The following is an 11,920-nucleotide window of genomic DNA, read 5'->3' as shown; positions in this document are numbered from 1 at the left end:
TCAAGGAGACACTTAAATGGATGAGATAAAAGATGTATGCTTTAATTTAGATACAGTAGTTGATAAAATTGATTACACTAGATTGATGGAAGAAGACTTAAAATGAATCCTTTAGCGAGGATATACTTCAGTGACGGATACTTCATTCACAGAGTATGGAATTGAACAGGAGGTAGATTGATCGGTGGTAGACTGATCAGACTCTAGCTCTCGGTTAAACCTGTTAGGATTTCTTCCACGCAGGAAAGATGCTGGTTGTCGTGGCATTGACATGGTCACTGAATAACTGTTAAGCATAAGTGCAATTGTGGCCATTGATGGTCGGTCTGATGGATTTTCCTGAACGCATAATAAACCAATGTGGATGCATCTGTTTACTTCATTTCTCGAACAAGAACCTCTCAGAGTTGGATCCACAAACTCCATTGGTGTTTGCTCTGTCCATTTCTTCCAAGCCTGTAGTAGTATAATGTTAGTATTTAAACTAGTAATGCCTCATTTCCTCACCCACTGAGAGTCTGTACCTATAGGTATTGCAGCTACCTATGGCATCAGCAGAGCAGAAGGAAAGAAATTACTATTACTATTGCTTATACTCACAAAGATTAAGAGGTCATCAGCGTGATTCGATTGATAAAAATCAGTATTCTTCTTGCCACTCACAATCTCCAAGACCAAGACACCAAAGCTGAACACATCCGATTTCATGGAAAACTGACCACGCATTGCATATTCCGGAGACATGTAACCACTGAAACAACAATATAATCCCCTTATTTAGGAAAAATAAAACAGCAAAAGTTCTGGAAAGAATACACCTTTTCCCGCTGAACTTAACTAACTATCTGTATAACATAAGTTATGTATGCAAGTGGAGATAACATAAAGACATTGGACTTACTAAGTCCCAACTATTCTTCCTGTATTTACTTGAGTCTGGTCTGCCTGGAAAATCTTTGCCATGCCAAAATCAGAAATCTTTGGGTTCATATTTTCATCTAATAAAACATTGCTAGCTTTGACATCACGGTGAACAATTCTAAGTTGAGAATCTTCATGTAAATAAAGAATTCCTCTAGCAATGCCAACTATAATCTTGTAGCGTTGTGACCAATCTAACTCTCTTTGCTTCATAGAATCTACAAAATTTGTCAAAATGAAATACTCAGATTATAACAGCGAAATTACAACAATTTCCATTTACACAAACTATGAATCCTCCAACTATGTTCAATGAAGTTACTCTGTTTATGAGGTGTCATATTAGTCTGTTGAGGAAAATCAATAACTGCACTAATTGAGATGTCACATGCAAGAAAAGTACAAAAGGTACTTACTGAATAGAAAGTAATCAAGGCTTTTGTTTGGTATGTATTCATAGATAAGAATCTTTTCCTGGCCCTCCAAGCAAAATCCCAATAGTCTCACTAAATTTCTATGTTGAAGCTTGGCCACAAGGGCGGCTTCATTCCTGAACTCTACTGCACCCTGCAAGGAGGTTACTGACAACCTCTTCACAGCTATCTCCTGTCCATCAGGTAGGACACCCTAAAACAAGCATTGGAATAAACCAGTTAACTACTTTATCATAAAACGAATTATGATGTGTTACTCAGAAAACATGTTTCATACCTTATAAACCACCCCAAATCCACCTTTGCCAATCTTGTTTTCATCCGAGAATCTGTTCGTGGCAGCTTCAATCATAGCCAGGTCAAATTGCAAGGAGTCCCCATCGCTAAGACCTTCCACAACTACACAGCAAAGAAAGATAGTAATCATCAGCCACCAAATGAAAGGCAAGTGAGACAGATTACACTAAACAATCATTTTGACGGAGAAAGAGAGATTACTTGAATCCTGGCCAAAAGAGTTATTGTATTTATAGCTTGCCCTCTTGCGTAGGAAGCAGACGCCAACTATGAAAAGTAGCACCGCAACGACAATTGGGACGGCAATAGCAAGAATTATAGAGATATTGTTTTTTCCTGTACAGGTTAATCACTTTCTAAGACACCCCATTAACAAGGTCAATGAAATTTAGACAGTGACATGTTTATATTACAAGGACAAAGCTGAGATTCACTTCTTTTAAGCGCCTTCAGTTCTATTCTATATCCAGAAGTATAGTTTAATCTTCTAATTATACTGATCTTTAATGCAAATATTGAATGTAAAACTTTAATTTGATTAGAGAATACTAAATTATCAACGAACTGCACACGAGCTTGGTACATGTTAATATGGTATAAAACTTTGATACCTGAAGATGGGGAAAGAGACTCTGGTTTAGTGGAGACGGCGGAAACATTGTAAAAAGGGTACAATTCATATCTGACATTACAACTAGGAAGCAGGTTGCGTGCACCTCGTTTTCCTTCACCGAGGATAGTGATGGCGCCTGTTAAGCACGTGTTGCAAGTGAAGGCGGATAAATCAGGCCTACACTGCGCCAGGGCGTACAGAGTCATTGAGCTAGTGAAATTCGCTTCTCTTGTGGCAAACATTCTACCCAAAAGAGAATTCACGGCATCCTGCACCACACCCTTCAGCGCGGATGCAAGAAAATTGTTGAAGCTAGTAATATCGGAATCAGGAATGCTCTGTTGGGAACCCATGCCGACACTTGGTACTATGTCGTTGAGGAAGGAAAGGTTGGAGTAGCGCACCATACACTCGTCATACCATATTACAGACTCTGTAGTGTTGGTGCAGAGGCGTATGATGTTGTCGGCAGCGGCGGCGACACAGTCGTGGCAGACGGAGGGGGTGACGTCACCGCGGCAGAGGAAGAGTCCCTTGACCTCACCAGGGGCTCCAAGGGAGATGTTGGTGAGGTAGTAACCATCGTGGAGGGTGGCGTTAGAGACGAGGGATGATAGAAGGAGATTCAAGTTGGTTTGGAATGTTGTGTTGGGTAGGTAAAAGGATCCATCTGTGCAGACATGTGTGGTATATGTAGGAGCAGCTTCACTTGCAGAGTTTAGGAACAGAAACAGGGAGAGAATTATAACCAAGTGGGTTGAAGAGGATTTCAAGATGCACATCTCGGAGAGAATCGCTGAGGTAAACTAACAATAACTGTTTTTCTCTTATTTGAAATTAGGTTTAGTTATTGCGCCTGATCTTTCATGATGTTTGATAGACGACGAAGATGTGTTTACTGAGGGAAATGGTTGGTCTTCACGTCAAAAGGGAACCACCACAAATAATGCTTGCTTGCTACAAGTCAATGTGGAATTAATGTGAAACTTCTTTTTTCAGTCTTCGTAACAATAGTAATAATCTAGAAGTGCCACTAGATTTCAATTTTTTAAAAGATTGTAAAAGCTCAATGAATAATTAAATAGGCAATTAGATTTTTAAATTTGCCAGGCACAGTGAATTTATATCTGGCATCACAGTATATTTTAGGTTTAATCATTCCGGAAGTCCCTATTTTCGGGCAGAATCTCAATTTGGTCCTTTTCTTTCTTGGCGTCTCAATTGGGTCCCATTTTTGTGAAATTTGCAACAATTCGGCCCTTGCCGTTAAATTGAGCCTAACGGCATCAATATCTGATAAACGTGGCACACTGTACTGATTTATACTGCTTTTTTTGCTTGACGTGGATAAATGATGTGTATTAAGATAGTTTTTAAATTAAAAAATTTGTAAAATTAGGAGAATGGTAAAGGCGCATGGTACTGGACACACCTGGAACTCTTACTGGCTCACAACACTGAAACGAGACTCCCCAAAGTGAAACTCCGTTGCACCTTCTGCGACGCTGTTTTCTCCGCCTCCAACCCTTCACGCACCGCCTCCGAACACCTCAAGCGCGACACATGTCCCAATTTCAACTCCGCCGCCAAACCCATTTCTTCTGTCTCCCCCGTTGTTGTTCCTTCTTCTTCGCCCTCTTTAGCTTCTCCCTTTTCGGCTCAGCACAACCATCGCAAGCGAACAACGACTTCGCCTTTTGCTTCGGGTTCTGGTTCGGGTTCCCTTTACCACGCGCCATCGCGGTTTGGGTCGGCTTTGGTTCCGCAACAGCCGCATTTGGTGCTGTCGGGTGGGAAAGAGGATTTGGGGGCTTTGGCCATGTTGGAGGATAGCGTGAAGAAGCTGAAGAGTCCCAAAACATCTCCTGGGCCCGCTTTGAGTAAGGCCCGCTTCCGAGCTTTTCTGTCACAGGTTGGTTTGCCGGCGGTGTTTCCGAGGGAGCTGACAGGGGCGAGGTTGGAGGTGAGGTTCGAAGGGGCCTCCACTCTTCCCACAACTCCGACGAAGACGACACCTGCATGCTCTCTGTCAACGTCAATTTCAATTAAAACCTAAATCCCCAAATTCATACTCCAATTTGTGAAATTGATTGAACCTTGCACGAACCCTACAAGAACTCCACAATGTCAAGACAAACTTCTCCCAATCCCAATTCCTAATTAACATGTTGAACGAATCTCTTGGATGCCATTAAAGCTGCCATGGAAAAAGGTAAGAGCTCTGCTTCCACTAGACTCCGTCGATGACCACCGCCGGGGTCAGTGGGTTTCTCCCCAGCCGCCACCTCCGCGACTACCATTCCCGTCTTTAGCACCATCATCAAAAACACCAAAATCCTACTTTCCATTTGTTTGTTTTTAAAAAAATATAAATATACACGTCAGACGGAGTATCCCCTACACGTCAATTAAAAACTCATTCCAGCGTGCCACGTCAACAAGACACTGACGCCGTTGGGTTCAATTTAACGGCAAGGGCCGAATTGTTGCAATTTTCACAAAAATGGGACCCAATTGAGACGTCGAGAAAAAAAAGGACCAAATTGAGATTCTCCCCGAAAATAGGAACCTCCGAAATGATTAAACCTATATTTTATTATTTATCTATTATCATTTCACCAATTTGCAAGATTATCCCCAAATTATAATATATTTTTTTACATATTTTATCGATCTATTAAATTTATAACAGAGTGATGCCATTTTATAAAATGTGTAAAAATAAAAATTACACCTTTTTAAAGGAAATTAATTTAGCTACTAAATATTTAAAAATTGATCTTCAAATAATAATAGTAATAATAAATAATTGTAATTCAATCTTTAAATTAAATATATTTTATGAACTAAGAAAAAAAATTATTTATGCAAATTACATAAGTTATCCATAAATAATAAACTTTGACTTTTATTGCATGTTTTACTGTTGTGATAATGTTTTCCACATTTCTTCTTGTTTTTTTAATGAGTTTTGAAGTGTATTTCAAGTTTATTTTTAAATATATCATTTTGAACCGTTTATTTTTTTATCTTTTTGTATGAGGTATATGTGAATCTTTGAGAATCAAGATGGTTATTTACCTACCTATTTCAATGTAGAATACAGACACTCTATAAATTCAAATTTCATATCAACACAGATTAATATTGAATTTTTCACCAACATTTGAAGAACTCAGTGGCCTGATGATATTTCTTTAATAGGTTGTGAATTACCGTTTTATATGGAAATATATCTATGCAAACTCACCAGGATAAATAAAAATAAAAATAGAAACAGTATCCACACTTCTGGTCCGTTGATATTCTTACATCTAAAACAATCTGTCCAAGTAACAGCAAACATATAGATGGATGCCGATGCAGCAACAACAAAAACTCAGTCAGCTTATACTTCACTAATCTACACTACCAATTGCCAAGTCCTCCGTTAAACGATCTGATGCAGCCACATCTTCAGTCATGTGTCTTTGACAGATTCGGAAGACGAAAACGATAATCAAGGTTGTCTTGCATTATGCCTTTCCTAATCAAGCACACAAAATCCAAATATTCAGCATTAACAGTATTGTATTTCCCATTAAACTACTCATAGTACTATCTCTTGTCCCCAACCTTTGCTATTCTTTGCAGCATCAGTCTCATCTACACCTCAGAATAATTCTGTTTTTCAACCCCAAAATCAAACAGTCAGCATCGACCATAACATGAAACTATCAAACAATTACTTAAATTGGAATGGAAGAATTCAAGTTCTGTTACCGTTTGCTTCCACAATTGTATCACACTCTTTGCTTGCTTTCTCATGACAGTACATATCCCAAAAGTGAAAAGCACCATCGCAGCAACAATAGGGATAACAAATGTAAGAATCACTTCAACACCACTCCGTCCTGGGCAAACGTCAATACAATTCAATCACTCCCTACTCAAAATCAAATAAGCACAATTTACTACTTACTAGCACTGTACCTGAAGGACGAGGCTTCACAATCGTTGGGGTCAATGTGTTATTGCTGCTGTAAAATGGATACACTTCATATCTGATATTGCATCCAGGAAGCAACACTCTTGCCCCTCGTTTCCCATCACAGCAATTCGGAACAGACGCAATGGCGCTGCTAAAACACATCCTGCAATCGAACAAAGACAAATCTGGCGTGCACTGCACCAACCCATAAAGGGTCACCGAACTCGTGAGGTTCACTTCCCCTGTCGCAAATTTCTTATCTGAGGAATTCTTAGCTTTCGTTGCCAGGGAATTCAGCAATCCCGCGAGCAATTCGTTGAATCGGTCAAGACTAATGCTAATGCTAGTAACGTTTTTGGAATCAGACATATCCACTCCAGGTACGATGTTATTGAGGTATTGGTCGGAGTAGCGTACCATGCACACGTCGTACCAGATTATGGCCTCCTTCTGAACCGGGCACAGGCGTTTTAGGTCCGCTGCTGCAGCGGTGACGCAGTCGTGGCAGGCGGCGGCGAGGGTGTCGCCGCGGCAGAGGAAGAGGCCCTTGACGGGGTTGGGGGTTTCGGTGGCAATTGTTGTTTTGTAGAATTGGGTGGCTTCGGTGGCCTTGGAAGAAAGGGAAGAGAGGAGGAGGTTGAGGTTGGTTTGGAATGTGGTGTTTGGTTTGTCTTTGGTGGAGTCTGTGCAGACATGGGAACTGTATATTGGCGTTGCTTTGGTTGAAAAGAAGAAGGAACTAAAGAGGAAGAAGAAAATTGAGGAAATTGCTAAGCGGTTGGAACGAGGCATGTTGGTGACGTTGGTTTGGAGAAAAATTTGCAGTTGGTGAATTGTTTTTCCCATGTTTATGTTTGTAATAGTTTGTTTGAGAACCTATGTGCTTCTGGATCAGGGTAAAGAGTGACGCAGTACATACATTAAGGGAAGGGGTTCAATAGTGATTCGGCAGAATTTAGATCGTTAATATAAGACTTTCAAAGTTGTCCACTTTATGATCTAGTTAGCTGTTTTCTCTCTTTTCCTTGTCTAAGCTGCGGGGAGGATGTCTGCAAAAGACACTCCGACGTTTCGTGAGCGCTCACATTGCTCTTAGGGCACGTTCCTATTGAACTCCTAAGACCTAACCCGAGCGGTGAGACAGACTCTTCGTGAGCTCTCACCTTGATCTTAGGGCACGCTCCTAGTGAACTCCTAATACCTAAACCGAGAGCGGTGAGACAGACTCTTCGTGAGCTCTCACCTTGGTCTTAGGGCACGCTCCTAGTGAACTCCTAAGACCTAAACCGAGCGGTGAGGCAGTCTTCTTTCGTGAACTCTCACCTTGATCTTAGAACACAATCCTAGTGAACTCGTAAGACCTAAACCGAGCAGTGAGGCAGTCTTCTTTCATGAACTCTCACCTTAGTCTAAGGGAGACTTCAAAAGGAACTCTTAGTGCAAAACTCGTTCGGACGATAAAGAACGCATGCTAGTGTATGAATTGAAACCCAACGCAATATCAAAAATTTTGCTAGCGCTTGGGAGGCTTATGTTCCTATGGGCTCATAGCCGACCGAACGGTAAAGGTACAGAAGAGAAGAGTCGGTTGACCACTCTCAGGTCAATGAACCGATCGGTAAAAACAGCCGTTAAGATAATCAATAGTAATAACTACCGGGGAGTTAATGAAAATAATTGTTATTTATTGACAATTAATAATATCATTCATTGGTGATTAATGAGTCAGACCTAACGGTAAGGTCATTATAATTTATAAATATTTGTCTGACAAAGAGAACATGTAACTTTTAACTCTTATAACTAATCTTGAGTGTTGGGTGTCTTTTGCAAACATCATTTCCTACGGCTTGGATGATGGAACGGACAACTTTAAATGTTTTAAATTAGGGATCTAAATCCTACGTGAACAAATAGTAAAATGGAAAAAGTTTCCATATTCACAAAAACATGAAAAATAAAAATAAAAAGCAAAGTCCGTGTCCAATCATCTTAAGTATAGGTGGTGCAAATAATGTTGATGTGAGGACAAATGAGTGTTCGGTTTCGTTGGGCTGACGAAAAAGAAATAATTAATTGTTGAGAAAGATGGCAACGAAGACTTAGAAGACTTTTGTGTGAACAGAAGTCAAAGAACATCAAATATCTTAATTAGCCACTGAGTGGCATGTTTTCACAAGTTTCTTCTAAACTTTTTATGAAAGGGAGAAATAAAAAAACCAAAAAATATTTTTTTATCAACTAATAAAATTAGCATACGAATTAATTACTTTAAAAAGTTATTATATGTTTTTAATTTTTATATTTTATATATAAGTTAACTTTATTTCATAAAAAGATTATTTAGGTAAATACCCAACTCAAGATCGTTTATCTTTGAAGTACTAGTAAAGAATAGTCAAATGACAAACACATATACATTTTTGTTTTTCTCGTATGGACAAGAATCTGCGGTTTAATTTAAAAAAAATTGTCCAAAAATAACATATTTTCATTTTTGAATGAGATATTTAAATATGTAATCTAATATCGTCTTCTGATAAATTATGTTTTCTTAAAAAAATTTAATTATAAATTTATTAATTGAAAGAACACATATTTTATTAAACTTGTCACCCAGTAAATATATTTTTTCTCTCTTTAATCTTTTAATATGTGGGAAATATATTTAAATATATAAATTTTCTCTCTTTAATTCCTCTAATTTGTCGGTCAAATCCCTTCTTTTTAAATATATTTTATCATGTTTATTTTATTTATTTGTGTTTTTATATTTTATTTAAATTAAAGTATTCTAATATTTTAATAATTTTTTGATAACAGAACATTTATTTGTTTGAATTTATTTTAAAAAAAATATTTAAAATGGACTAATCACGTATAAAAAAAAACACTTTTTCCTGAATTAAAATGGTACCTCGATCGAAGAATATGTAATACTTTTGTCTATTCTATTTATGTGAACGCTGATTCACCTAATCTTTATTTTCTTTGTCCTAAAAGTAAATAAAAACAAGTTAACTTGTTAATAAAGTACTATGAGTAAGAATCCAGTAAAACAAAATCACACGTATAAGATTTCCTCGTAATTTGACCGTTTATTCGGTTGATATTAATTTTTGCATTTCATTGTTATATTTATTTTTCAGTTAATATTTCTTCTTCTTTTTGGAACACGTCATGTTTTTAGTCTTTGTGATAGTAGTAACTTATTTTCCTCAGGAAAAGGAAAAAGAAAAAAAGTAACGGTAAAGTATTTATTCGCATCCAATTTTCTTGGAATTAAATTAAAGATAAGTCTATATAATATGATTAATTCATTTGAAGTTACATAAGAATGAGAAACTCTTTCTGTTAAGACAACTTTGTATAATTGAAGCATAGTACTGCATTCTGTCCAGAGCTTATTGAAGTACAAATGTCTGCAGCGATTCTTTTGTTTCACTTTTCTTTGCGTATCTGCAGAAACTTGAAAGCGATTCTTCTTTCCTTCTCTTTTTCACTTAAGAACAAATACCCACCACAGCCAAGTCACACCAATTGAAACAAAAGTTGCAGTTGCTATCTCTGATGAGACGCCTCTCTTTCCTGCTTCACCTAAACACAGAAAAACTGATCATTAAGTTCATAACCTAATCTGACCTAAATCATTTATTCGCGTGTTGTTCTAGTTTAAATTCATAACTCTAAAACATTTTAAAGAACTGTAATATGTAGCATTACCTTTTTTTATCGTAGAAGCTGTAGGACTAACATTTGCTTCGGGTGCCGGAGAATCCATTCTGTAGAAAGGATAGAGCTCATACCTAAAGTTACAACTTGGATACAAAACTCTTCCTCCTTGGCTTCCAGGACAACACCAGGAAAGGTCCCCTATCACATCACTGAGACACCTTCTGCAATCTTGGGGTGACAAATCCGGTGTGCACTGAGTCAGACAATAGAGGGTCTGAAACCCAGAGATATTAGCTTGTTTTGTGGCGTATAACTTGTCACCATTAGAAGAATTCGCTGCCTCGTCTGCGGTTTCATTCAAGGTGGTGTACAACAAGCGCAAGAAGCTTTTTGTGTCGGAAATGTTGGCGGTGTTCCGCAGACGCATTCTGGGCCTTGTCTCCACCGTGGAGAAGAAGTTCCTGTTGGAATATCGAGCCAAACATTCGTCATACCAAATTATAGAGCTTTTCGCAAACTTGCATGTATCTGTGTTTTGGTTGCCGAGTCTTTGTGTCGCGTTCAGGACACACTGTTGACAGAGTTGAGGGGGCACGTCGCCGCGGCAGAGGAAGAGACCGTAGACTGTGTCGGAGGGGCTTCCGCCGGATACGGTGGCGTTGCGAAATTGGGTGTTTCGGGTGGCAAGGGAAGATAGGGAAGACAAGAGGGTGCGGAGGTTGAGTTGGAAAGTGGTGTTGGAGGTGAAGGTTTCGTTGGTTGTGCAATTTTGGCGAAGGAATATAGGGTCATCTGATGCGTGGACAGTGGTAAAGATAAGAAACATGAAGAAGAGAGCATGTTTCAAGGAAAAAAGGGCCATGCTGTGAAGGTGTTTGTGAAAATGCCAACTTGGGGGCGTCGGATTGTTGATTCAATCGATAAAATTTACCACAAAACACGTGGTGGCATTCTACTTTTCTTGATGCATGGCAAGTCAATGAAGCAAGTCAAGCTTTTGTTCTCTCCTCATCCACATTTTTTTTAATAAAGCTCTGTAATCTTATTTTTCCTTATGTTTTTAAAAATTTTAAAGCACCATGCACGAATTTTGCATTTTTTTTTCATTTCATTTTACAATTCTTAAAACACCTAACAACAACTTTGAAATTTGACTTTATATTTAGTTAATGATTTTTATTACCGTTAAACATTATAGTATATTACTTAACTTTATTTTTTGTGTTCATTGTTAAATTCGAGAGGAAATTATTTTAATGAATTAAATTAAGTATTTTCAGAAAAAAAAATATATGAATTACGTTGAATTAAAAATAAATAGAAAAACATTGAATCATTACTAGGAAAAATAATATCACTTACGTAGAATAAGCGTGAGCTTGTAAGAGACGAAAATAGTCTTGATTTTTTAATTGCTTTGTCACATTCATTCTTTTTTAACCTTTTTTTTAGAGATAAAGATTAATAATGTTGGTAATTAATAATGGTGCAACAATTTTATATCATTTGTTTACATGCAAAATAAAAGTGTTTTAACAAGAGAAGTTTGACTACACTACTTTACAACAGTCAAGAATGGACTCTAGTAACATTGATTCTAAAATATTATTAATTAAGATCTACCATTGAGAACTATTGAAATATTTAGTTTGGTAGAATTAATTTTGATACAATTATCTCAAACTATTAATCACAATTATGATGTATGTTTAAATTAATCCCAAATATAACTAGTAATTAAATCCAAATCAGCATGTCATATTAGAAAAAAAAAAGTTTACGCTAGGCATATGTTTAATTGAGTTTCTGATATGGATAATAAAAAAATGACTTTTGCCCATTTTAAAATTAATTTATATATTTTAACTTAAGAGTAAATTAATTTGATTTATTTTTCTATTTTTTCTTTTATTTTTTTTATAAAAAATTTGATCGAAAATTTTAAAGATTAAAAAGAACAAGTAATATAATGTAATTAATTTCATAATTAAAAGAATAAATGAATGAGTA

The 11,920-nt window shown here is 37.2% G+C and overlaps 3 protein-coding genes across 4 annotated transcripts; all 3 read right to left on the bottom strand.

The window, feature by feature from the left end:
• Positions 1-21: 21 nt before the first annotated feature.
• LOC124825833 (cysteine-rich receptor-like protein kinase 10) lies at positions 22-3,185 on the bottom strand. The gene is made up of 7 exons (XM_047298547.2): positions 2,264-3,185; positions 1,854-1,988; positions 1,633-1,754; positions 1,338-1,548; positions 902-1,139; positions 601-751; positions 22-456 (listed from the first exon to the last, which is right to left on the bottom strand). Exons 1-7 carry the CDS (start codon positions 3,045-3,047, stop codon positions 112-114), a joined length of 1,986 nt encoding a protein of 661 aa, XP_047154503.1. The 5' UTR covers positions 3,048-3,185; the 3' UTR covers positions 22-111.
• Positions 3,186-5,430: 2,245 nt separating this feature from the next.
• On the bottom strand, positions 5,431-7,171 carry LOC124825835 (antimicrobial ginkbilobin-2-like protein). 2 transcript variants are annotated; one of them, XM_088095659.1, is made up of 4 exons: positions 6,238-7,171; positions 6,028-6,158; positions 5,881-5,928; positions 5,431-5,786 (listed from the first exon to the last, which is right to left on the bottom strand). In XM_088095659.1, the coding sequence occupies exons 1-3, from the start codon at positions 7,079-7,081 to the stop codon at positions 5,911-5,913; spliced, it is 993 nt and encodes a 330-aa protein (XP_087951785.1). In that variant the 5' UTR covers positions 7,082-7,171; the 3' UTR covers positions 5,431-5,786; positions 5,881-5,910. The 2 variants fall into 2 exon arrangements, with proteins under 2 accessions (XP_087951785.1, XP_047154506.1); XM_047298550.2 differs by having other exon boundaries at positions 5,431-5,791; positions 6,238-7,170.
• A 2,346-nt stretch (positions 7,172-9,517) lies between these two features.
• LOC124825837 (cysteine-rich repeat secretory protein 38-like) lies at positions 9,518-11,551 on the bottom strand. The gene is made up of 2 exons (XM_047298551.2): positions 9,959-11,551; positions 9,518-9,832 (listed from the first exon to the last, which is right to left on the bottom strand). Exons 1-2 carry the CDS (start codon positions 10,770-10,772, stop codon positions 9,735-9,737), a joined length of 912 nt encoding a protein of 303 aa, XP_047154507.1. The 5' UTR covers positions 10,773-11,551; the 3' UTR covers positions 9,518-9,734.
• Between the last annotated feature and the right edge of the window lie 369 nt (positions 11,552-11,920).

Source organism: Vigna umbellata, chromosome 8 (genome assembly GCF_029865625.1).
Source record: "Vigna umbellata cultivar VRB3 chromosome 8, Vumbellata_1.0, whole genome shotgun sequence".
In the NCBI taxonomy this organism is placed as follows: Eukaryota; Viridiplantae; Streptophyta; class Magnoliopsida; order Fabales; family Fabaceae; genus Vigna; species Vigna umbellata.
Note: the sequence above shows the minus strand (reverse complement) of the source record. Positions and strands in the feature narration are given on the sequence as shown.

Coding starts and splice junctions, on each gene's coding strand:
- LOC124825833 (XM_047298547.2), bottom strand. CDS start 3,047: ATGTGCATCTTGAAATCCTCTTCAACCCACTTGGTTATAATTCTCTCC. Junction 1,755..1,853: donor CTCTTTTGGCCAGGATTCAA/GTAATCTCTCTT, acceptor TTTGCTGTGTAG/TTGTGGAAGGTCTTAGCGAT. Junction 457..600: donor CTGATGACCTCTTAATCTTT/GTGAGTATAAGC, acceptor ATACTACTACAG/GCTTGGAAGAAATGGACAGA.
- LOC124825835 (XM_088095659.1), bottom strand. CDS start 7,081: ATGGGAAAAACAATTCACCAACTGCAAATTTTTCTCCAAACCAACGTC. Junction 6,159..6,237: donor TGTGAAGCCTCGTCCTTCAG/GTACAGTGCTAG, acceptor ACGTTTGCCCAG/GACGGAGTGGTGTTGAAGTG.
- LOC124825837 (XM_047298551.2), bottom strand. CDS start 10,772: ATGGCCCTTTTTTCCTTGAAACATGCTCTCTTCTTCATGTTTCTTATC. Junction 9,833..9,958: donor AGCTTCTACGATAAAAAAAG/GTAATGCTACAT, acceptor TTCTGTGTTTAG/GTGAAGCAGGAAAGAGAGGC.